The 25838-nt window shown below is 38.8% G+C and overlaps 2 protein-coding genes across 5 annotated transcripts in view; both read right to left on the bottom strand.

Moving 5' to 3' along the window:
* Window positions 1–25838, bottom strand: part of LOC106645847 (cGMP-dependent protein kinase 1-like) — a 35428-nt gene that overhangs the window by 5946 nt on the left and 3644 nt on the right. For all 4 annotated transcript variants that reach the window (XM_089589866.1, XM_089589867.1, XM_089589865.1 and 1 more), the window contains one exon: window positions 9935–10101. In XM_089589866.1, coding sequence (XP_089445992.1) covers window positions 9935–10101 — 167 coding nt within the window. The remainder of the gene's footprint in view (window positions 1–9934; window positions 10102–25838) is intronic.
* LOC149375232 (uncharacterized) lies at window positions 6495–7239 on the bottom strand. The gene has a single exon (XM_089589868.1). The coding sequence runs from the start codon at window positions 7132–7134 to the stop codon at window positions 6709–6711; it is 426 nt and encodes a 141-aa protein (XP_089445994.1). The 5' UTR covers window positions 7135–7239; the 3' UTR covers window positions 6495–6708.

Genomic DNA, 25838 nt, shown 5'->3' with positions numbered 1-25838 from the left:
CTATTACCAGCACACCAAAAGAGGAGAAAGACGATATTCGAGTGAAAGTTTCATTTGTCCATACACGCAACTGCTTAATAAAAAGACAAACGCTCGCGAGAGGGAGAAAGCATCGGGTACAATGTAAGTGGGTACGTATCGATCTCGACCTTGTACCGATATTCCAATGAATCACGAAAAATAAACAAATGAAAACCATCAAACAAAACACGGCACGAAAAAAGTTTCGCGCGTTGACCCACTTTTCGAAGTGTACTTGGGACGATATTTATATTATTGCGTGATTGTTGATATCAGCATTGTAGGATCCGTCGTAGGAAAAAGGAAAAATGGGACAAAACGCCTGATGGCCACGCAAATACAAGAGTGATGGGTAAACACACTCGCAAAAAGCTGCACGCCCAAGAGCCGAGCAAACTTCCATACGCCGGCGTTCACGCGCTTTATTATGCAAATACTCGAGGAGAGTCGGCCAAGTAAATGCGCGACCAATAAGTTCGCTGCTTTGCATGTTTTAATTTATTTTTGCAAATTCGAATGATATCTAAGCTGCGACGGAACACGCCAAGCTTGGGTTATCTAACAAAAAAAGACGAGTATGTAATATATTACGTGCAACGGTAAGAAAGGGGATCATGAAAGTAGTCGATGGTTATTTAATAGGCGGAGTTTACGTATAAAGTTGCAGTTGCATATCCAATAACGAGAAATATATGTGTTTCCAGTTGTGAGATTCAAGTTTCCCGTGCGTGCATATTATAATGTGGTTAAAGGGGAATATAAACCGGTAGGCTGGAACATCATTATCATCGTGTGCGATTTTTTTTTTTTCTTCTTCGAGGAAAATGTGCATTTTTTCTCCGTTTCTCAAGTTTATAAGTACGTGTTATCTCTTTTTTAATGCCTAAAAAACAAAGTGGTGTATTTTTAATATGCTACGATCGAGTATAGAGCATCACTTCTTCAACTTCAAACTATTTCTCAATTCATCAATATTTTATGCTCTAGCTTTTGCGTTAATTTAATTGTGATAGTTTTTAATAATGGATTAAGTTAATTTTTTTCTGACGGATATAAAAATACGGTCTCGACTTTCGCAAGTGTCAAATTAATAATTGTTATTTCTTCACGGTATCATTTTCTACGCACGAAAAAAAAAAAAAAAAATTAATCATCGCTAAAAATTAATATTTATCACCAAGAGTAAAGAGGCAAGTACGTATCAAAGTTTAGACAGCGGAAAATAATTGATTTATTTCTTTTGGCAGTATAAAACGGTTTCTCGATCCCAGCAATATTGTAGATAGTACATTTTTGGACTGACAAAAGAAAAACAATTCCATAAATAAAAAGAGAATAATTAATTTGTACTCAAAGTAGTTTGAGTATCATTTACTCGTCTAACGGTACAGTATTATCTTGTATGTATTTGTATATATGCACCACATCCCATGTCATACTAGAGTTATTGCATTATCCAAAAAAACAGTTTTTCTTAAAAATTCACTCTTTTATTTTTTTCGTTTTTCATTCACGTTCCGATTAACCCGAAGAAATATCAAATAAAATTAAGGAGAGTAGGAAAGGTAAGGCACGTGCACTTTCAGCAGTACAAAATACACTGCACACACACACGTTTGAAATTCGTGAATTTATTTTTCCGACTGCAAGTATGTATGTTTATGTAAAGCTGCAAGGGTGCAGTTTTAAAGTTCGCGGATACGAAAATTTCGCGGCGAAATTTTTCGCGTGCCTCGTACGCTTTCAAAATAGAGTGGGTACATCGCTATTCAAGTGTCGCCTTTGTTCGGATATTTTTTTTTTTTTTTTTTCTGCGACCGTATACTTATGCGCTGATCCCTCGCATTGTTTTATTTAGATTGATTTCGAGATACGTCGAATGAAACGAGGAATTCCGCGTTGGATGGATTGAAAGTGATCGCAAGGCTTTGCAATCGACATACCCACTTAGGATGAAGGAAAAAAAAAGTCTTAGTGCAGACACAAAATTACCTTTAATACAACAGTGGGTAATAACAATATTAAACAATAAGTTTTGTTTCAATAAATTGCGAAACAAAGAAATGAATCGTTTTGCTTTTTATGCAATATGTATGTTTAATTTCGCAACAAAGCACATAAATGTACGACGTGCCATGCACATCGTGACAGCCAGGAAGTAAAGAAGAGTTGAGCTTTATTTGCAAACACTGTAATTATGCATCTTATTGTTTTAAAAATAAAGTCCTATTTCAACAAATGACGGTCTGAACTTGAGAATATTTTTTACTCGTAAATTAATAATTTTCATGTACGCATTGATTTTTGACAGTCAAGAAAATTTATATTTTTGTAACATGCCCACGACTAAAATAACGAGGCCGTGATATTTTCTCGCGGCAACAAAAGAGAGCCACAACGTTGCCTCTCCTCAACTTCCTGCAAAAAGATCTGCGTCATCTACTGGCTAAGGTAATCCTACATAGAGACGAGGAAAAGGATAAGTGCGTGTACACGAAGGTGCCTGACGTTGCACCACCTCGATTTTATCGCGAAAAATTTATATTGCCCACACTGTGTTGTATTTTTTATTTTTTTTTTTTTTTGTTCCTGACTTCGCAACTTTCCTCCTCGGGCTGTTGACTTTTCGACACAGAGAAAAAAAAAAAAAAAACCTATCAAGCACCACCACGAAAACTCAGCTCGGTCAGATATACACCACAAGTATCAGTATACCGGAGCGTAAACAAAGTTTTCTAAAATAATAAATCCCGCGAAACTCGTCCATGTATATTATATTGCCATACGTTTTCACCGCGGGCGCGCGTGCAACATTATTACTTCCGAGAGAGAGAGAATACATATCGATATGGGTGTGCGGTGCGAGTCAAGAGCCACAAACATACGTCGTGGGTCTACACTCGATTGGATTTCGTGTTTACAATGCGCACTTTGAGTTTCACTGCATGTGTACTTAACAGCGCCTATAATAATAACCCCCCCCCCCCAAAAAAAAAAAAAACCCAGACAAGTAACGCAGATGGATACAAATCGTGACGATTTCCCCGAGAGAGAGAGAGAGACCCTACGCTACATTATCTCTCCCTCTGGATGCACATACTTTCTTTGGACTCTCCTCCGCGCGCGAGGTTTCAAACATGGGACAAAAAAAAAGTGAGCGAGAGAGACAAAGAAGGAAAACACGCGTTCGCTGTACACATGCACATGATCCATAGTTGGCTAATCCAGTTTTTCCACAGTTCGAAGATCGGCCGCGCTCTCTCCTCCTCCTCCTCCGGTGTCAGAGTAAACGTGTATACACAAATCCTTCCGGAGAAAGTTGCCGTTCTACCATTAATCTAGGCACCACGTACACTCGCCCAAACAGTATACTATCCAACTCCTTTTTTCTTTTCTTTTTTTTTTTTTTTTTTTTTTTTTTTTTTTTTTTTTTTTTTTTTTTTTTTTTTTTTTTGCCGGCAAATTCACGCTTTTCGGTAAGTATAAATATACGCCCGAATGGTTTTACGCAACGCACATCCTGGGCGTGTGAGGCAACATCCTTGGTCAAGCCTCGGTATATGATGACCCTGAACCAAATTTGCCGGGCGCTCGAGTGTGTATACGCACTCTCCCTTTCTCCCGGTTGCATTATTACACGCTCCCACAGAGCAAAAAAAAAAAAAAAAAAAAAAAAAGTCGAGGAGCCGTGCTTCCTCCCTTCTGACGCCTTTTTTTCGTATGGACGCCGAAACGGCGCTTTCGAGGCGTGGGTGTTGCCCAATGACACGAGGGCCCTTTTTGTCGGGGTCCCCCCGATTATTGTTGCGATTTTCGACACTTCCTCCTCACACCGGTGCTTTTATCGCTATAAGGCGTGTCCATAGATAGGAGCAAATTCTAACAAAACCCGTACCAAGGAGTATTTTTGCTTTGCTGGTGGAAAAACGAACATGAATCACCCAAATAACCGATCTGATTACGGATCGCCGTACAACATAGATGGGGTTGAAAAATCGTTAAATTACCACAGGACGGACAATCGTTGCGTCTTTTGATGGAAAAAAGTTTACCTATACGCCTATTGATTTTTATTTCACGATTCGGCAGTGATCGTTTACATTACTGTAAGATATGTGCTATTGATTCGAATAATCGATTTTAAAGATCTAAACTCGCACTTTGTGTACAATCATCAGTAACCCTTCGTATATATTTCCCGCATCCTGAGCTACGGAGCAAGTACAATCATTATTCCATTCGCAGATCGAAGACAAAAGTAGTGGCTTGATTGGGATTCGCGACACGTGGCGGTGATTATACGCCGATTGTAGGGTATACGGGAGGTACCGTCTCTTCGATTGACGCATAACCGATCGCGGCAAAGTCCCGTTTTCGTTAACCGCGACCAACTGTCCTACCTATGCTCATGCATCGGTACGCGAGATGTTACGTATCAAACGACTAGGAAGTGTACGTAAGTAACCTGTCAAGGGATCTCTCGGAACAAAGAAAGTTTTTTTTTTCCGTACGATATACGTATATACCTGTGATCCCCTTTCGATTCTAGGGCAACTCTAACGACTAGAATGCGTACGCTGGACTGCTTTGTTGTACCAGAAAAGAAAAAGAAGATCAGGTGGCACGATCTCTAAGACTGAATTTTTTTTTTTTTTTTTTTTTTCTTTACGCAAACTAGTGCCTATATACATATCCAGCAAAGGCCCGTCAATCAGTCATACCGATCGGCGGGTCGTTTCTGCAATTCAAATGCACGAAATCGCATCTCGTGGCAAAAGGAGATCGAGAAAATCGCGTACACTCATATAAACCTCAGGAAACGAAAGACAGCGTCTCTCTTTAACCATGTACAGGGATACTCGCGTGTCAATCGGGTGCGCGGATACACCTCGTCGCCGAAGAATTTGAGAAACGCGATTTCATCGTCAGGGTTACGTGTATGTAGTTACTTACGATCATCATCGCCAGCAGCTTCCCTGTCGACAACAGCCGTCATCACAACTCGCCTAGTATTTCTTTTTTTCTCTCCCGATCCGTATACGATACCCACTTCTCTCGGCGTCCTGTACCACGGGCCTACGATGCATACAAGCTTGCGACTCACCGTATTTTTCTTTTTTTTTTTTTTTTTTTTTTTTTCTGTTTATGCATACTTAAGGCATATAGGTACTCGTGATACACATACCTATAAGTCTTTTGGGGAGGTTCGAGCGAGCGAGGCGAGACAAAACAACAGCTGCGAGACGCGAACAGGGCACTCTCTCGGTTACCGGGTTGTAGAAAGGAGTATACATACACTTACGTACGGGTATATTACAGTTTCGGTTTAGATTTACGGAAAAGAAAAGGTGAGTGACTCGGCGCTTTCGAGTTGTTTTTTGTACGCGATTGTAATTTGACGAGATTCCAGTATGTATATAACAATGATGTGTATAGATGAAACTTGAGCACGGATTCTTTTTCCATCCTTTTCAAATGTATGTTTTATTTTTTTATTACTATTTACAATACGTAGCTTAAGATATTTTTTTCAGCGAAAATAATGCATTGCAGTTTGACTGAAAAAGCAATTAAGAAAAAAAAAAAAAAAAAAGAGGCCAAGTATTTGATAAAGTACCTGTTTAAACATTCAGTTTCAAATAATTTACGGTAAGTTTCAATATCTAAAATGTATTGTATTCAATATCTGCTCGAAACCAATTTTTTTTTTTTTTTTTACTATTGTGTTGGGTATATAGTAATGAATACAAAATTTTATACACAAAATAGGGTTGTAAAAAAAATAAAGTAAAAATAGAAACAGCACGCGCGTGACACTCGAGCCGGAGAATAACAGTTGGGTATTTTTCGTAAACTCCATGTTTGACGCGTTACTTGGTCTCTCGTTAAAATTACGCGGACAGTTGGCATGACCGTTAACTTAGTCCAGTTGATTGTTCTCTTTTGTTTTTTGTTTCCTCCAGTTGTCAGGATTCAACTACTCGGAAAGGTATAATCGTCGCTTTTATCCCGTTAGCATTGCAAGTACAAGAGATTAAGAGGGATCGGTTTCACGTGGCCTGACTTTACTGTTGAAGTATCACTGATACCGATCTATTACCGATCATACTCGAAAAAGCACTTGGAAGGAAATAAAATTCAACACAAGCGTTTGTCTTCCTTCATCGAACTAAATCGGCATTGATTGAAAAAATCGAGCTGTAATCGTGTTGCACCAATTCGACACTAAATAAATCGTTATCGTTTGACGAACTCGGCTTTGGCCACACATGGACATTGTGCTACAATCACTCGATGATTAAACGATTAATGATCATGGAGTGCTTAAAATTAAACACCATAACGTTTTAGGATACAAAGAAACGTTTGAAATCCGTGACGAAAACCAAACTCTTGATGATATAAAATTTAAAAACACTTGGATAATGTAATACACACCGCGTGCCTGTTAAATTCGTCATGGGATGTTGTATTATAATACGCATCCAATTGAAACACAGTTAAAAATAGATGGATTGGATTATTCATCAAATGCTCATCAACATAAATGTGATTTCTTCCATGAAAGCGTATACAGAAATTCTGATTCACGGGTTTGGTACAACAGCAACAAAAAAAAGTAAAATAGGTAGAGTCTCGCTGTTTTTGGCCGACCAACGTTAGCCTAGGATCTTTCGCCACCAAGGACTACTCATCGACGAATACGCATATATATAAATACATAAGCTCCAATAAACAGGGAAAAAATGAATCACCTGGTCTCGCGGGTCTCCTGCAACACCGCACCGGTTGCGGAGCACCGGTTCGCCGGCGCCTCGCGTACGAGTGCACCGGCACTATCAGCCGGGGCCTCGGTATCAAGAAACCCGCCTCCTCCTCCCGGCGACGCTGCAACTCGTCCTCGCTGTCCTCCTCCTCCTCGTCGCTACTGTCAACCCTGAGTAGGTCGTCACTCGAGTGAGCCCGTGCCGGAGTCCTCGTCCAGTTGAGACCGCACTCGCGCCAGCTCGCCTCGTAAAGGAGCTCCATGGCCCGGCCCCGGCTAGCCTCGGGATCGGCAAGTAGTTCCGGGTCCTCCGGAACGGCGCGACCCGGGTGTCCCCGCACCTTCATCGTCCTCCCGCGCGACTTCACGAACCGGACATCCCTCCGAAGGGTATACCCGGACCCTTTTCGCACAATGTATCGCACCGTCGCGAGTTTGATGAGGAGGAGCGGCTCTCGCGCCGCAGTTGCTACCACTTGACTGAGTGTCGCTCTCTCTGTTCTCCGCGGCGTTAGCTCCGGGTGCCGGGGCTCTCCCCCTCTTTTCTCTCTCGGGCCGCTGCCGCATTGACTTTATAACTTCGATCGCTGTGAATATACACACGTATACGTGTGTAAGGCTCGACGCAACTCGAGAGAGGAGAAAGGCCAGGGGTTCTCAGGCGTCAGCTGTTTTAGCGCACTGCCGATTTATACATCGGCGCTCTGTTGTTTGCAGCCTGGCAACCGATCCTACGATCGGTATGACGTGTGCAGGGTGTATCGGTGGATCAGTATTGTAATGTGTGTGGAAAACGATAGCTGCCGGTTATGAGGAAGAGTTGGAGTACAATGAAATTAAAAAAAATTTCATGTTTATAATCCAAGGCCACTGGTGTCGCGGGAAAACGCCCGATGCAGGGAGATCTTTGTTCACGCCCGATCTCCCGTGATGCCTATTATAGTCGAAGGAGAGAGGCGGCTTGGCTTCGCCCTTTCTCCGTCTCCTTGCCGATGTACGTATATATACACTGTCACTTCGCTGCAGTGTTTTAGTCGCGGGTGCACCTTTTTTTTGCTCTTCTTGCACCCAACTATGTGTGTGCAGAGCGGTTCGATCGGGGCTCATTGCCCTTACATTTTTTTGTCTTCTTTTTTTTTTCTGCTTTTGTTTCCACGTGAATTTTGGACGTGCTGTTGGGAACAAGGAAAAGTGACCGCCACACCTTTCTGAATATCGAGTGGGGCTTTGTCACTCGAAATAGTACCGAGTCCTGGGATCGCGGACTACAGTCCCACAATTTTTTGTTAGAGCAATCGTTCTATAGTCTTGAGTTTGATCTCTCAACCTTAACAAAAATGTGGGGTCAAAAAGAGTGACGAAAATTGTCGAAAACGATTATTCAACGTTTATCTTTGACCAAATAACAAAATCAAAGGGGTTTGGGAAAAACTTCATGAAAGCTTATTTCGATGCCTCCCAAACGATCGACGTAGATATTATTTTTTCAACAGATGCGAATCACAAAAATACCTACTTCTCGAAAGTCTTGAGTCGCAGTTTTTATTTTATTTATTTTTTTAAATTTCGACATACTTACTCATTCTTACAGAGACTCTACAAGCAAACTCAAACATATCTGTATATATACCACTTGTAGGAGAGTTGTGGGTTCGTACAATACACGTTATGGGCCTACATCGCGCGGTTACGCCGGCTATGGCGCGTGTTATAGTTAAGTAATCCTTTTCCAGGCCGTTCACCAAGTCCCTCGTTAGAAAAAAAAAAAAAAAAAAAAAAAAAAACCATATACGTGTATACGTATGCATAAACAGGCTGGATTTTTCATTGGCTCAACGTACGACTGCGGGCTCTTTGTGCCGATTTTGCATGGTCACGCGAAATATGGGCACGTATATGTGTGGGTCCGTGTGCCTACACTGCCTGCATGTCATTGTCTTGTCAATTTTACAGCCGCACGTCGAGAATTCGCTGCTTGACTTGGGAAATCCATAAGTATACTGCGCTCGTTTGTTACTTTTTGTCGAGAGGATGGATTGTTCAATGAGGATTTCGACGCATACGGATATTTTTTTTTTGTTTCTTTATGTATGTATAGCCGCTGTAGCAAAGTGAAAGTTGAGCGACTACCAATAATGGTTATTAGAGCTCCTCCCCGACGATTTACTTACTTCCTACAATCAAACTGTCTGCATTATTATAGAAGTATAGTCGTTGAAGAAATTTTTACTTATTTAGTTATTTATTTTTATTTTTTTTAATATTTTTCTTTCCGTGTTCAATCAATTCAATCACAATTATGTGGAAATTAATCACGAGGCTGAAAGAAGTTAAACATTTGGACGCAAGTGTGTGCGAGTTGCAGAATATTAAAACAATGCATGTTTGTTTGAATTGAATGTTAAATTGTTTTTGGCTCGGCAACTCCATAGGAAGGATTTATACGTATACCAGAGCCAGAAGGTATTCTCGTACATAAAATTGTATTTAGTCGCACATTAAATTTCGTAAATGTAGTGCTCAGTTTTGTTTACAAGCTGCGATCTAATGCCTCGAAATGGATCAAATTTTATCCCAAAATTTTACCAGCTTTAACTGTTAGAACTAAAATTACTAAAATAAAATTTTCTCACACGTGTTTTACAGTTACCCTTTTAAATTTATCAATATAACCGAAAAAAATTGCAGATGTTAAAAATATAAAAAGAGCTGTTGAAAAAGCACTGAAAACAGTTTTGCACTATATCTTATTACACACAGTTAAAAATTTGATAATTATGATATTATTTCTTTATTTTTTCTATGGTTTTTGTAAGCCAGGTGATGGTGAAAACTATTTTTTTCTGATCTAACTCCTTCCCTTCTACCAAGTCAATATTTTCACAGTCTTCCTCTACTATACAGCTCCGTGAGAGGTATTTATTCCAATTTCATTTTAATATCCTTTTTTTTTTTTTTTTTTCTCCTACCTTTCTCTACATCATCCGAAATTCACCCAAGGTGCCCCAAATTTTTAAATTCAAAAAAGATATTCTAGGTTTCTTACTCGTTAAATCTATAAAAATATGTAAACAACAGAAAATGCTATTTGTAAACAGTGTATACTAATGGGAAAGAAATAAATAATTAAAAAAAAAAATTACTTACCCTCCATAACAAAAACCGTTGCACCGATCTCTCCTTCGTGAATAATCGTCGTGCCTGCATTGAAAGTTACGGGGTACATGCAGTCGACAATTTCTTGTATTTGCGCGAGTTCCAAATTTTTCATGAAGTCATTGTCTAGTATGGCAGCTTTGATAAGCTCGCGTGACCTATAAAACAAAAATGTTCATAGTATAAGTATCAAGTTGTTAAAAATTTAACTGTTAATTTTTTTTTTATTATGATACCTAACTATTTGACTTTGATCGATTTCCAAGAAAATGGAATAACCATACAAGAAAATCCAAACAGCAGTGCCAAAACGACAATGAATGAGAACACTTGTTATTTTAGAAATTTGTTTTTTCAGGGTTTACAAATTTTTTTTTACTAGCATGAGTTAAATATAACACGAAAAACATTGTTTCCTCTTGTACTTCAATTTTTTTGCCAGTTAAATAACGTCTAATACATTACGTTGTATCTTCTGCTTATACTCGCAACGACTAATAATTAACTTTATCGCTTTTCTATTTTTAACTATGCGAAATGGATAAACAGTTCAACAAACGTACAAGTAATAATTAAATTGCTAATTGTCTATAATAACATGTTTAAAAATAGTACTCTGTAATTTCTTAAAACAGTTATTTAGAAAAGTAGTACAAAATAAATTATCAAATGATTATTAAAAAAAATACTTTCAAGTAACTAAATATGTCTTGTACACCGTACATCTTAGTTTTTGTCAGAACTAAACTCAACATATCGATACTTGTAGGTGTAATTGTATCAATATATTAGCATGAATTTTACGAACGGAATCATATAAAATAAAATGTTGCATTGATTTTTGATGAAACAAATATATTATTGTTTCTAGCAATAAAAACTGTGTTTTTGTATCACAGTTTTAAAAAATATAACCAAAATTGTTTTACCTTTTTTATGTGTACCTTGTCATTTGTAATTATTACGTATTTATTTTTAGAACATATGGTGTATTGGTAAATACTTTTTATAGGAGACATCAATAGACATAAAATGTTGTTTGAAACATAAAATCTGTATGAAATATCACTGCGTCTTGATTATTGTGGAAAAATATTTTACAATTTTTTAAATAGTGGTACATAGTCAATAATTATGTTTTTTTATTACAATGTAATATAAAAATAGTAATTTATTTAATGTTTTCTGATCCTTTTTTTTACATTTTATAAAAAATAGCATTAAATTGGAAAAATATAATAATAAAAATAAATTATTAATTAAAATAAAATAATTAAATATAATAAATAGAACACGTATCAAATTTTCAATAAAAAGATTGAAATAAAATAATTTTTACCGGCACTCGGAGAACCTCTAAATATAGTGTTGAAATAAATAGCCGCCGTGTTCATTGATAACGATCACGACGTGATGAGAAATCACAAATTGGCCGTTGCACGTTACACAAGGCTCTATCAGGAGAACTTATTTGTATTGCTAAAACATTGTGGTAACCGATTGTACAGTAAAAAACTTTTTTTATAAGAACAATGATTTGATAAATTCAATTCTTATTCAAATCGCGTATTAAAATTTCCACCCGTCAGTAGATACATCTTAAGAATGTATAATATAAATTTTTATTTGTTTTTATTTAAACAGTATACTCTTGAAAGTAAAATGATTCAAATTTTTTCTGCAATTTAATACCAGCATCAGTACAAGGAATATTTTTTTACTCGTACTTGAAAAATGTGTACGTCATTGAACAATTCCAATTTTCCAATTAATTCTTATCACATTTAACTTCAGGATCCTTCTAGAGATAGATCGTAATCAAATTGAAACGTACAACGATAAGAGATGTATACCTACAATATGATCAAAAAATGACCTTAAAAAAATAAATGAACCCGCTTATATCCAAAAAAGAGTGTGCAAAATATTGTGATACACTCTGTTCAATTTTGGATATCACCATTAGAACTGACAAGCCGACAAAGAAAAAAAAAAAAAAAAAAAAAATAGATATACGCTGATTCAAAGATAAGAGCGAATAAGTTTATCGGACGAAAAATTCCTGAATTACAAGTCGCGCACAAAGCAAATTCGTGACGTTTATGAATTATCAAAACGATTACAACGTACTCCAAGTGGAACGCATAATACAGTGTTAAATTTGTTCACACCCGAGGTAAAAATTTGGGGAATCCCGTACCTACCCCTACTTAACGAAGGGTTTACCAGTCACCACTTAGACATATTCTGACAACACAAAAGACTTATTCATCCATTCTACAAAGTATGCGGGATTAACAGAGAATTCAAGCAATCCTAGATTAATTGGCCAAAAACCCACGTCCAGTCTCCGACCAACCGGCAAACTGCACCTGTCCGGCGTGAGTAGTCACAGCCACCCCTGCCCACAGCCCAAAATGATCACACCGCACACGCATCGACAGAAAAAAAAAGAAAAAAAAAAAATCCGTGGGGGTAAACTCCGTGTACCTCTGTGGCTTGGTGTGCTTTTCGACAGGCTCGGAAACCTGATCGAGCATCGGCTCGCCGGATATGGCCATGCGCTTGAGCCTCTGGGCCGGATTGAGCGGTACATCCCGGACAACCCCGAGCTCCACGATCTGCCGGAACTTGTCGATCTCGTTCCTCAACCCGCGTATCTCGCAGTCGCGCTCCTCGATCGCCTTCTCCAGCATCTCGATCGCCTCGTCCTTCTGCCTCAGAGCTTCCGTGCTCTCGTAGAGCAGCCTCTTCAAATCGTGTATCGAATCCATCTTTTTCTCTCTCTCCCTCCCTCGTTTTTCCCCAAAAGAGAAACCTCGAGCCGATCCGCTCTTGTTTACTCACGCACCATCCAGGCACTTTTGTGAAAAAAAAAAAAAAAAAAAGAATTGTATCGATTGGGAGAGCGCGTATACGCAATCACAGCACCATCGCGGCCGGGTCTAAAATGCACTCCCGCGCACCTGTGTCAACCAAAGGCTGGAGACCGAAACGTAGTTGACGGAGGTCGGCGACGCACAAACGGGAGCGCCCAGAGGCACTCTGGTTTTTATCTCCTCCTCCTCCTCCTCCTCTTAACGTGCTCCCTGCATAGCACGTGCGGGTGCGTATGTGTCAAAGCTCCGAGTACCTATATACGGCGGACTAGGCTGTGTGTACTTTTGCCGCGTAACTGTCGGTGGGGGGAGAGGTCCCACACCACCACCGCGTATAGAGTGCGTGGAAGGGTCCCCGTGAGACGAAAAAAAAAAAAAGGAAAAAAAAGGAAAAAAAAAATTAGCGCTCGCGGCAACGACGTTTCTATTTTTAAGGTCACCCGTGCGCGCAGCTTCCTTTCACCGCGTGGACACGCACTCGCGACGCCCTACATGACGCAACGCCGGGCGCGACTCGGCCAGAAGAACCCCTCGGGCGGTTTTTTTTTTCCCTCTTTAACTGGCAGTCAACGCGTACTGTACATATTGTATCTTACGGAGCCAAAGTGGAGCGCGCGCGAAAAGTACACACGTGCCCAGGGGGGCCATTGGTTCGAGAATAAGTTTTTCGCTCGTGTATAGACACAATTTTTTTTTGTTTTTTTTTTTTTCTCCTCTTCCTTTCACACTCGTGTATACAGGTATGATATTTTTCGAAAGCCACCAAGATCCCCGGTAACCTTGCTCCCGGAACACCCGTGGACATCATAAATGCCCAAGCGTATGCGTGCCCCCACGTCTCCTTGACGTCAAAGCTGAGAAAATGTTGTCGTACCGACCACCCACGCCCCTATATCACCATAGCCGTCGCCTCTATTTACTGTCTCTTTGCTCCCGCGTACCTATCGGCCTGCCTTTGCCGAATAGTATTTGCGAATATCCAGCCGGGCCAAGTGTACACTTATAATACGGCCGTGATGGCTATGAAAATCTGTGCAAGCAAATACGAGGCGAATCTTGAGCCAGGCCAGCTTTCCGCGTTTAATTTCGTAACGGGTGCCACGAGCTCCGCGTGTTTTTCCATCAACAAATATTTCGCCGCCGATCCCCTCCCCGAGCGTTTATTTGTTTGTTGGCGCGTGTTCTACAGTTAAGTATAAGGAGTTGCGAGGTGCATTGGATGAGGTTTTCGTATCCTTTCGTCGGGGGGGACCTTGGCTCGTGTATACCTGTACATCGGATCTCGGTTGAGTGGCTCCGGCTTTTTCCCCATTTACGGGCGGAAATCGGTGTATACGATCTTTTTTGGATCGGCGATCGGTAGGAATACACGCGCCGTTGATCTTTTAAAGCACAGCACCTGCGTCTTTTTTTTTTTTTTTTTCAATGATAGCGCGGATCTATGTGAGCGATAAGGTCATTGTCACCGTGGTTGGGGTGTGACTTTTGTGAGCCACGCGCGTTTTTTCCTTTCTTTCTTTCTTATCGCGCTTCGCTCAACCTCGGGGGACTATAAATAACACCTCCGTGAGTTAAAAAAAGGGAGACAGAGTCGCGTTGAGTGCTGAAAAAAAAAAAAATAACGCGGCAATTGCGTTTTTCGTCCGGCTAATTAATCATTCATGAGATGGAAATGAGGTGTATTTTTTTCAAATTTTTGGCTATTCAAATTGTTTTTTTTTTTTTTTTTCCTTTTTTTGCCAATCGGATAGACGGTAAATAGAACACGCTTTTTTTTTCTTTTTTTTTTCAAACGCTCCCAATTTCACGGTTGTCATTAAATAGTCGGTGATGGGTCGCGCATTACAATGTTGTGGATAAAACAAGGGTACACTCATTTACGCGAGTCGTGATATCCACACAACGAGTACACATGCAGAATTAGGCTAAGCGTATTCGCGGCTCGTCAGTTTGAAGCTCAACCAAAGTCTCATTAATGCAAGCGCGATAGGGGCGCGATAAAAGTTACAATCGGACACGCCAAAATATTTGCACCTACTTCCCGGAAAACACGCTCCACCTATTGGTTTTCGCGTGGGAGATTAACATTTTACCTTTGAATAATCAACTGTTACTTTTTTATGATATTTTTTATCATGAATTATTTACTATATTGTTGTAATATACATGAAAAGATTTTTGGTTAGTGAAAGAGAAAATTGATATTGTGCCTACTAAAAAAAGTATATATATAAAATGAAAAAGTAAAGAAGTATTTTACAATTTAATTTTGAAAAAAGAAAAATTTCAAAAGTTAATGCGGCCCATATGAATACTTTTCTAATGAATATATTCATAGAGGAACACAGTGGAAAACAACAAAAGGCTACAACAGAATTTTATTCCCCGATTTTTTGATTAAAGAATGACGTTATCATTTTATTTTATATTTACTTCACCTCTAAATTTATCGAGTTATTTTTAAAAAGTTATTTTAACTTGTATAAACTTTAGGTGTGGTGATTTATTAAATAAACGTAAAGTCTGTATTTCCAAACACTGCAGTTTATCAGTAAAAAATACTAATATTAATATATGTACACATTCTGAAGAAAAAATTAAAACTTATGTACCTGAACAATTTTTTTTTGTTATGCATGTATGCCAAAAGTAATTTAGAAAATAATATGAAAAAAAAAAATTTCTATTTGAAAATGAAAAAGCTAGTGAGTTGCCTATAATTATAGATGTATAATTTTTAAATAAAATGAGTCATGGAGTGAGAAATTTATTGAATCACAAAGCTTTGACGGGCTATAATTTTTAAGGCTTTTTATTCTATTTTATCATAAAATTATTTAAGTATTTCTAATTTATACAGCAAAATTATTGTATATTCTACTAGTTTAAATTTATTAATGACCAAAATAAAAAAAATTAACATAAATAGTTAAATTTTATAAAATATCTCTGTAATTGAAAACTGCCTTTTCTCACTCAATACTTAAAATGCAGTGGTATAGAGTGCATATTATGAAATAACATCGTTTGCCACACGCTCGGTGTCATAATACCGTTTCGTACCGAACGTGCACATAATATATACGCAACCCACGTGTTTCAACTTTTATACTCTGGCGCCAATTAACGCGTCGAGGAAGTAGATTAAAGATCAAAGCTTCGAGTGTGCGATATTTACAAGCACGATGTTGAAGTTTGATGTTTACGAGCCTGTTGATACAAAACAGTGGTTTCTCATCAAAAGTATTGCGGCGTTTATTTTAACAGTATCCATCTGGATGGATTCTCGTTGAAACAATGGGCACACGAAACAGTAGAGTTTTCTGGAATGTTGATTGATTTTCCCCAGTTTTATTTAAAAATAGTTTTTTGCTTAAAACATTATTAAAAATAAGGAGCATCTTTGTGATTACTGCAAAAAAGAACATTTGTATTATTCATAAAAAAAGTGTGTATAATCCTAATAATAGTCCGATTCCAAAAATTAATTCAACTAAGTTACGAATCCTTCCTAATAATGGCCGTGTTAGGTAATTGAAGTTTTTTTTCCCGAACTGTAATTAAAAATAATCATCACTACACGCCATTCAAAATCAAATCTAGATGTTATTAGCGCTCCGTAAGTCAATATAAAACCTTTTCAAGGTCGTTCTTTTGTTTGTTCGTTAATAAGCAAAAATTGAAGATAGCACAAGAAACCTCATGATTAATTTGTATTACACCCAAGCATCAATATTTGCAACGTGAAATGGGTAATGGACTTGTACAGTGCGGTTCCAAATAAAGTTAACCAATAAGTACGAAATTGAATAACGAAAAGTAATGATTATACCCGTTGCTTTTGCGCGTTAACGCGCAAAAGTGCAAGTGAGTGCGTGCCACACCGCAATTGGCGCTTCTTCCTTTCACTTTTATACCAAGGATGATTCGACGGTGCATCCAAGACAATAAGCCAGATAAGTGTGTCGATTTATTGCTTAGAATGCATGTGCAGGTATCTATCGTTTAGGGATATTTTTAGGAACGCTGACTCACGCTGTCGTACGAGTAGTGCATTGAAAATAACGTCTAGTAGACTTTGAATAAATTTTATTGTATAGAAAGGTAGAGGTTGCATACGTCTGGAATGAATAAACGGTGCTTGAGGTCTAAAGTTTTTTTTTTTCTTTTTTTTTTTTTTTTTTACTTACATTCCCCAATGAATCACGTTATTCAGCTGGATTGCAAAATCAACGCGGCTAACTATTACCATAATAAGCAAATTATTAGAGTGAATTATAAAAAAAAGAAATGATATGTGTGTACATTACCAAAATAAGTAAAAAGTTACAGTAGCAGCATTGACTCTTGATCAAGAAATATTTATACGATAAAACATATTTCTTGTGAACCCTCAAGTTCAATATGTTACTGTAACTGGTAAAATAAAAAAATTTATTTGAAAAAAAAAAATTAATTTAATTTTATAGTTTTTTACATTAGCAGTGACCTTTTGATACAAATTGGAAATTTCAATGAAAATTGTACTTCCATGACAAAATGTTAAATGGAAAAATTGGGATTTTAATTAAGTACATTTTTTTTTTTTCGTTGTGACGAAGAACTACTTTAATACATTAAAAAATGTGACAAAATTAAATAAAAACTTCTATCTGTACATCTCTAAAAATGTACAACACTTGGGTGCAGAAAATTTTTTTCTGCAAAGGTTATTGATATCAGAAAAAATTTATAATTAATTACTTATATTATGTCAGAGTAAAGAAATTTAACTTGTAACTGATAATCAGTATATTATGAAATTGCAATCAAATACTTTGCTCTGGCCATTAATGCATTAATCAAAAGCCGTACCCGAAAAAGCGCTCTCTTTTACATAAATTAGTTCGCACGTTAACTTATAAAATTACTCTTTAAATTTCAAAATAACCTTTATAAATCGTAATACTGACAAGAAAAACAAATTTCATCAAAAATCAATCTCGTTATCGGAGCTTTTACAACAAGTTGATTTTTATCAAATTAAAAAAAAAAAGTCTTTACGAAAAATGTAACAGACATGGTATTTGTTTCTTCATCGATTGGAATATTCGTATGCATTGTGTTAAATTTATTAATTTATCGAAAAATCTAAAAAATACCTTAAACCAATATGAATACAATGTTTTAAAGATTGAAAATCATTATCACTCTCTAAAGACCATAAAAATTACAGTAAAAAAATCCACACAATGAAACAGCTGAGCATCGGTGCAAAAGTTCATATTGAAACACAATCGAATTAATATTATATATACAAGAGAACTTCCGCGATATCATATCGATCAATCCTCCCGGCAAAAAAGCTCGCTATCTTACCGCACGATCCGTTCGTGGAAACAGAATTCGCCAGATGGCGCCAGAGGTCGGTGCTTCCCCGACAAAAGTCGCGCGCGTATATAAATAGTGTATCGAAAAGGAGAGAGTGGAAAAAATCGGCAAGATCGGCCTCGCTCTTACAACCGAACAAAGTGGTCGGCTGCACGCACGTGTGTGTGGGTAAAAATATTATGTATATATTGTGTACTTAATGACGAGACAGTCGACGAGGAGACGAGGTAGTGGGGAGGGAAGGGAATCGGTGGAGTTGCAGGACGCGATCGGGGAAGGGAGAACAAACTCGTTAGCCGGTTTCTCTCTCTTTCTCGTAGCGCTCGGTGGGTTATAAACCAGTGGTGGCTTTAACTTTTTAAAATATCGCCGTTGGCCGTGACAGGAGCTATTTTTAGCCAGCGCGGCGTCGAGAGATAAGCGACGCGGCGAAGCGCGAAGGCGGCGGGGAGGGACGGATGAGCCGAGGAGAAGAAGAAGAAGAAGAAGAGTAAAAAAGAACCAGCGGAATCGTCGTCGTCACAAACATATACATACATATATAAATATATACACGCGCGGCGACCACTATGCTCTCCTCCTCCTCCTCCTCCTCCTCCTCCTCAAAAGTATGCAAAGCCACGCACGTTCACATGTGCACGCGTACGTACACGCATTAATGTACATACAAATTTAAGCGCCCGCGTCCCTCCATCGCCGACTTGTTCTCTCTCGTCGCGTCTTCTAGAGCAGAGGAAGGAAAAATAGAGTAAGGACCGAAAGTACTTACGTGTATTTTATATTTTATACCCAAACATTTACGAGTCTTTGAGCAATGTCATACATTATTATTATTCGCCAAGATCGGTAGTCCGCGTACATACACTAGACACATATAATAATATACGTATGTAGATGGGAACGAAAGGAGGGAGTAATTATACGTGACATCAACTCTGCCACGACGATTTGATACATGTATATATACCTAGATATGTATATGATACAACTGCACGTAGAGCGAGTGCACCGAAAGATATTGAAAGGGAGACAGAGCAGCGCGTACATTTCGCTCTCCGCATCAGTGTATATATGTATATGTTTTATGTGTGTGTATATAATATATATCGGGTCGCGGAATTCTTCGCTGGCAATGGTCGTCGCCGCCTGTATGTAACCAAGAAAGAGGGAGAGAGATCGTACGACACGTATGGGTAGAGAAAGATAGAACGTATAGTACACCCATGAACGTGGTACAAAACATAATGTATATATACATATATATATATATATGATATCGTATAGAACGAACGACTTGGCTGTATAAAAGAGAGGGTCTCTTTTGACCTCCTTCGCGGGGCCCCCGATGCGCCTAATCGACGCGGAGCGCGTGTTTTATTGAACGAGATCGGTTGCCGCTGCTACGAGCGTTGATTAGTTACAGCACGCGCCCCGCGCTCGATTCTCCGCGTGATGGACCAAAAGGACGCGACAACAACGGCCAGCAGCTTTCAATTCCCTCTCGGACCATCTCGTACGATGAAGAGCTTGCCCGTTTATTGTTGTTATTATACATTTCGCTATTAATTGTTTTGATCGAGAGATGCTTGATTTTATGCGCTAGGCGTGCCGCAGGTGTTTACACGCCACGGGAAAAGGAATTAAACTGTGCTGGATCGAGGGGGTCCCGCCGATTTTACCGATCTTTTGCCGATCAGACCCCCAGCACATATACGCAAAATCAACTCTTTTGGAGGTGAATCACTCGAGCTGCAGACATAATACTGTATATGTATGCAGGTACAATGTAAAACATACACGTGTCACGTATGCGTATACCTTATATAGCTACGATTGTGCAAAAATTGATAACAGGTGTGCCGGTCAGCGAGCGGGAATCTACTCTTCGCACGGCTCATTGTGTTATACGAGATATCCGCGCGGAGGTCGTGGATTTTAAACGCTAGCAGCAGAGACTATCGCACGTAAATGCAGTATACCCATCATATGATTGTGTACTTGTATATATGTACATACGTGATACGAAAGGAGAAATAATCGCTATAAAACGCATGGTATATATATTATTTACTCTGGGGTGTATGTATAGCGGAAGAAGCAATGGGAGACGGGAGCAAAAGTAATTTAATCGAAAAATGCTCCCAAACGATTTTTACATATATTCTATGAAAATCGATTCCCTCGCCCCATTGTAACCAGCACCTATAGGATACACACGTGCCAATATACTTATCCATCAATATAATTTTACTTCGGTTTATGCATACATACATATTTATGTACATGACGGGGTATACGGGACATTGGTCATGATTTTCGAAAGAACCAATTCCAAACCCATGAATAAGCATCAAATTCGCTCTCGCGCTCTTGCATATTTACGGTGCATATATACGTATTATACGCGCGCATGCGGTTATTTTTAGCGCCAACCGGTTGATAATCGGCTTTTTGCGCCGAGTCACGGACGCGCATCGTCATCGCAGAGAGAGAAAGACAGACGCTTTTATTTATTGATAAAAAAATATATATATGTACATACATATACACGCGCGCCCATGTCCATACATGTATATGCACGTACACAGAGCCACAATCGCCAATAGGTGTACATGTAGAGGATTTGGTAGCGTCGCCATGTGGGTGCGTTACGTAAGCGAAAACGCTCCTCTTTGTGGTACAATAACGCGTGTATTAGACGTATAGGAATCGTGCAGTACGGCTCGCGGGCGTATTTTTTAAAAATATTTGATTTGCGCTTTTTCATCCGAATGGCTCTATTTTTATCCAATCGATACATATATGTGTACACCTGCACGTGTCGTGGCGATATCTGATACAGTGGTAAATACGAGCGATTACACCTGCATGTGTTTTTTGTTGTTGTGAATTAATTTTTTTTCTTTTCATTCATAAAAATCCGAGATAAGAATCTATTTGATCGCTCGTTTCGCGCCCAGAGAGAATGAAATATAAAAACCACTGTTATCATCGAGATATCACCAGTAAATTACATTGTCACTTTTTTTTAACCCAATGGTTTCACTACCCGCTCGTACGAGGCGACAAAAGAGTAATTTTTATTTTCATCCCGCATCGGGATCGTACGATAAAAAAGCCACTTGTTAAGCTAATTTGGCACCGCTCGCGCGAACCGTATGTATACATTCCCCCCTCCCCCGCCACTTTGTTCGAGTTTCTTCATTTGAATCCACTGTACACGTGTACATTCACGTTCACAATACAGTTATTGATTCGAAACAAACACTCATACACAAAGTCGTGATATATTGATATTGTTATTGTCGGTGCAACTAAAATTACCCTGCAACACTCGGCTGATCTGTGTATAGCTGTTGATTTGAATAAACATATTTTTAACTTGGGATTTTCAATTTTACACACGTTGAGCCACGAATGGTGGGTACGTATATAAAACTGAAAATGGCCAACAGGGAGTTTCATAATGAAGCGATAAATCGATCAATCGCCGTCGTCACCTAATTTTTCAAGTTTCCCAATGCGCACCGATCAAAGTAGAAAATCAAGCCCAACAGTGTAACGCGCCAGTTCACGATTCAAAACAATACGATACAATCGCATTCCGGTGTTTGATTAGTTTTTTTCTTCTTTTTTTTTTTAACAAAAGATATACGTACATCAAGAAGCAACGTAGTCGACACATTTATGCGCGTAGCCTTGTGGACGTGGTTTTCAGGCCTTTAAAGCGCTAAATAAATCTAAGGAGATAAAAGAAGCAAAAGAAAAGGAGAATGAAACCGCCGAAGAGGTCGAAGCTGCGTCATCCGAGCACTATGGTGACGTCGAATTTTTTACAAGTCTAAATTTTCATCCATCATCCGACAGATCGACCAAAGCCCCTCGTCGAAAATGCATCCGATATTCCTCCACGAACGAACGCGGTTTAGGCGCGCGTCGGTGTGAGTACAATAAATTGAGTCTATTGAGAAGTTTTAGACATTTGTACGGAGTATCAAACTACACGCATCCAGAACGAGAAGGTTAATAATAATGGGTCCTCGTGTGAAACGAAACTTGCTTCCGTGCTTGGTGTGCATGCGGTTCGACGCGCCAAAAAAGGCCGGGAGGTGCGAGTCTTTTGCCATCCGGCAGCTGGAACGCTGATTATAGTGAACTTTGCATTTTTCAATTGTAGGAGTCGATTGTCGAAACAAATGAGAACATAGGATTTTCCTGTCCGTTTCGGCTGGAAATAAACTCAATCTTTGGGGTATCCCCTACTTTGTGCATTTAGGAGATGTTTTTAGAGCCGGAATACGACAGTGACCACCGCCAGCTCGGTTTGATCCGATTTGGCGTGATTGTTAACGGAATTGTATACTCAACCGGCACCTGAAAAACAACGTTCGCCCGTACTCCTCGCGCAATGGAAACGAGACTCGGAGCTACATCAGCATTCCCGTGCCCCGATAAACCCGATATCGCGAATGAAAAAATTGCGTTGAAAAAAAAAAATTAAAGAAAGAATGAACAGCGCACCGTGAATCGCTTTGCTTATCATCCGACGCACGTGTGTGTGCACGTGTACAATGGCACAATGCAACTCCATGGGCTAAATATAATACGTGTCTCTCCCGTATATATATATATATATACGAGCTCATTTCCTCCATACATTATATATATATACACCGGTTATTATGTACCGGCAGTACATAATAATCCAGTCCGTGTATTATAACGTATAAGTGTAGACACGAGCGCTATTAATTTGTCGAGTGAAATAACGAAGTGATAGGTACGTATAATTGCGAGCTATTCCGAGGGACACAATGACAACGACGATACGATTTACGATAACGTTATTGTTATCGACTAATCGTACACGTATAGGCTCTTCACGAGTATGACGTGGTGTCGCGCATAGCAGAGAGAAAAATGATAAGCTTGCATGTGTATATAGGTATATTTACGTGTTGAAAAAAAAAGAAGAAGAAGAAGAAGAAGAAAAAAGTAGGAGAGCCGAGGGATATAATAATATGAGTATATACGTAAGAAGCAGAAGAGGAGGGAAGAGGCAGCATACGCGAAAAGACAGAGAGACGGATTTTGTCGCGCAGCGCTGCAGAGATGACTCGCCGAAGAAGGCTTGCGACTATATAATCAAGTGTGTATACACGCCGGGTGTAGCGACAGAAATAGCTGAATTACACGCGACGCCTCTGGCACACTCCCCCCCCCTCCCCCCGAGCTACGTTGACCAGGAAGAGAGAGAAGCCGCACTAGCTTTGAGTCTCACTTTATTTTTTTCCCCGATACCTATATTGTATATGCGATGCAAGGAATATTACATACTTCCGCGTGTACAGATGTGTAAGGTACAATGGCACGTTGGGCGCGATAAAACGCAGAAAGCACACACAATACCTTGGATCCTTATATGTATATCTCCCCCATATGCTAACCGGTTTTTTTTCTACTTTTTTTGTTTTGTTCTTTCAAACCACACCCAAGCCTGTCTCCTTTACATTTTTCGCGTCTCCGCGCACTTATTGATTCGGAGATGGACATTACCGAATCGATTGTTTCCCCCCGATCAGGATAAAATGCGATCTCACGGTATAGAGGCGACAAAACGTGCGGAACAAGCGATGATTCTTTTTTTTTTTTTTTTTCTTTGAGGCACGTGTGGTTGGTGAAAACTTGCGTGTTTTCGTGTCGGAGGAATGCGCGAGGCACGTACAACATCTCGCTGGCGCGTTGAAAGAGAGGCATTGGGAGGGGTAGGGTGGACGAGGAAATTGGCACTTGACGACGCGCTGAGCTTTTGTTCGAAATTAATGTGCATACTTAGACCGCCTTTAAATAAACGCACGGGCGTACGGGCAATAGCCACAATGCATCTCGTTATATACCATGTAAGCCGGAGCTTGAGACGGGAGGAAAAAAAAAATAAACAAATAAACAAAATATGTGTAATAATGCGCAAGAGCATAATATACATGTGTACGATTCCAGCCCATTGTACGGCAAAGCCTCGGTGGCCTTGATGTTTTACTATGCGTGCGTTGAAAAGCTCCACATCGTTGGCTCGTCTATGTCGACAACAAACAATTTCGTTTGGGAACTTTGAATGCCAAGGTCGTATAGTTATTTTTTCGTTTCCCATTGTACGTTGTCGGTTTTTCCAAGACGCTCGCCGGTTTCTTGGTGTATCCATGCGGGACGGGTGTACAGAGCCAATTGCTAGAGGAAGTCTAAAATCTTTGGTGACAGATGGTACCGATTGGTATTTTTTGGTTTTTTTTTTTTTTTTTTTTTTTTTTCTTCACTAATTTTATTGCAAGTATAATCGTATCGAAGGTCTTACTTTTTTTTTTTCAAAAGTAGTTTAATGGAAATATTATCTTTTTTTTTCCAGTAATTGTAACTTCTCCGACTTCACTTAACTTGAGAATTTAGTTGTAAATATATACCGGTGTTTAAAACATGACATACACGTAATTGTATCTTTCAGAGAATACAAATGTGAAAATTCGTAGTTTTAATTTTTAATTATTGTTTAATATTCATCAATTGTTAAACGTAATCTAATAACATTGACTGAACTTAACACAAGCCACTTGGAACGTAAACTTTTATTCATAAACACCAAAATGTTTTAAACAATTTTTTGGTAATAAAACGACTAAATAAATTTCAAGCAAATCAATTGGATGTAATGCACACGTGCCTATTGGCCTATTCCTCGTTCGTATAGCTGCCAAAAAATGTGTTAATTGAGAACGAGAATCATTGTGATGATACCAGTTAACGGTATACCAATGAATTGCTAACAATAAGACTTAAGATTCCAACGAATCATTTCTCTTTCTTCACGATGAACACAGTTACAAATTACCTTGTTAAAAAGGTTTGACTCTAGACTTGAACAAAAAAAAATAAATAAACGATAAGGAATTTTTTTGCTTCTTGTACCTACTTCTGCGAAAAAAATATTATTGATTTACGCTTGAAATGCTCGCTCGTAATAATTGTACTTGTTATTTCTCGCTCTTGAAAAAATTATCGTTTCTCTGGAAACCATGTAAGTTGTAGTTTAATTTTTTTTAAAGAATTAAATCGAAACAACTATTTTCATTCAAGATTAATTATCAACACTGTCGGTACTCAATCGCATTTTTTTTTTTTTTTTTTTTTTTTTATGAAACCGATAAAGATTGCAAATACGAGGAAGCCTTGATTTACGATAGACTCGAGTTTACGATCTGCCCGACAACCTGTATTTACGCGAGCTCGACGAGGTGTACTTAGTTTTTCGACTTTTCCAACGTCATTCATCCCTCGAGTGTATCATGTGCTCTGTGGTGGTGACGAAAGAAAAAAATAAAATCGTGTATAGATTACACTTGGCCTTATCTCCGTGTGATTGCATCCCGCGATAAGCAGTGTCTATGATACGGTGAGTCAATAATTGTTGTTTGCCGTCGTCGCAGCGCGAAATCACGGGAAAATACGCATTCGATTTTTTTTCGTTTTTTTATTTTCAAGTGATAAATTTCTGAAATTGCTACGGATAATGATAACCGTCTTATGCTGAAAGATTATAATTAATTTAAAAAATCTATTAGTGATAACAAGAGCAATAAAGCGAGTTATTTTCA

The sequence above is a fragment of the Copidosoma floridanum genome, unplaced genomic scaffold, assembly GCF_036245765.1.
Source record: "Copidosoma floridanum isolate Cflo_tuat_1 unplaced genomic scaffold, Cflo_Japanese_pri ptg000009l, whole genome shotgun sequence".
Classification (NCBI taxonomy): Eukaryota; Metazoa; Arthropoda; class Insecta; order Hymenoptera; family Encyrtidae; genus Copidosoma; species Copidosoma floridanum.
This window is presented reverse-complemented; position numbering and strand designations above follow the sequence as displayed.

Coding starts and splice junctions, on each gene's coding strand:
- LOC149375232 (XM_089589868.1), bottom strand. CDS start 7,134: ATGAAGGTGCGGGGACACCCGGGTCGCGCCGTTCCGGAGGACCCGGAA.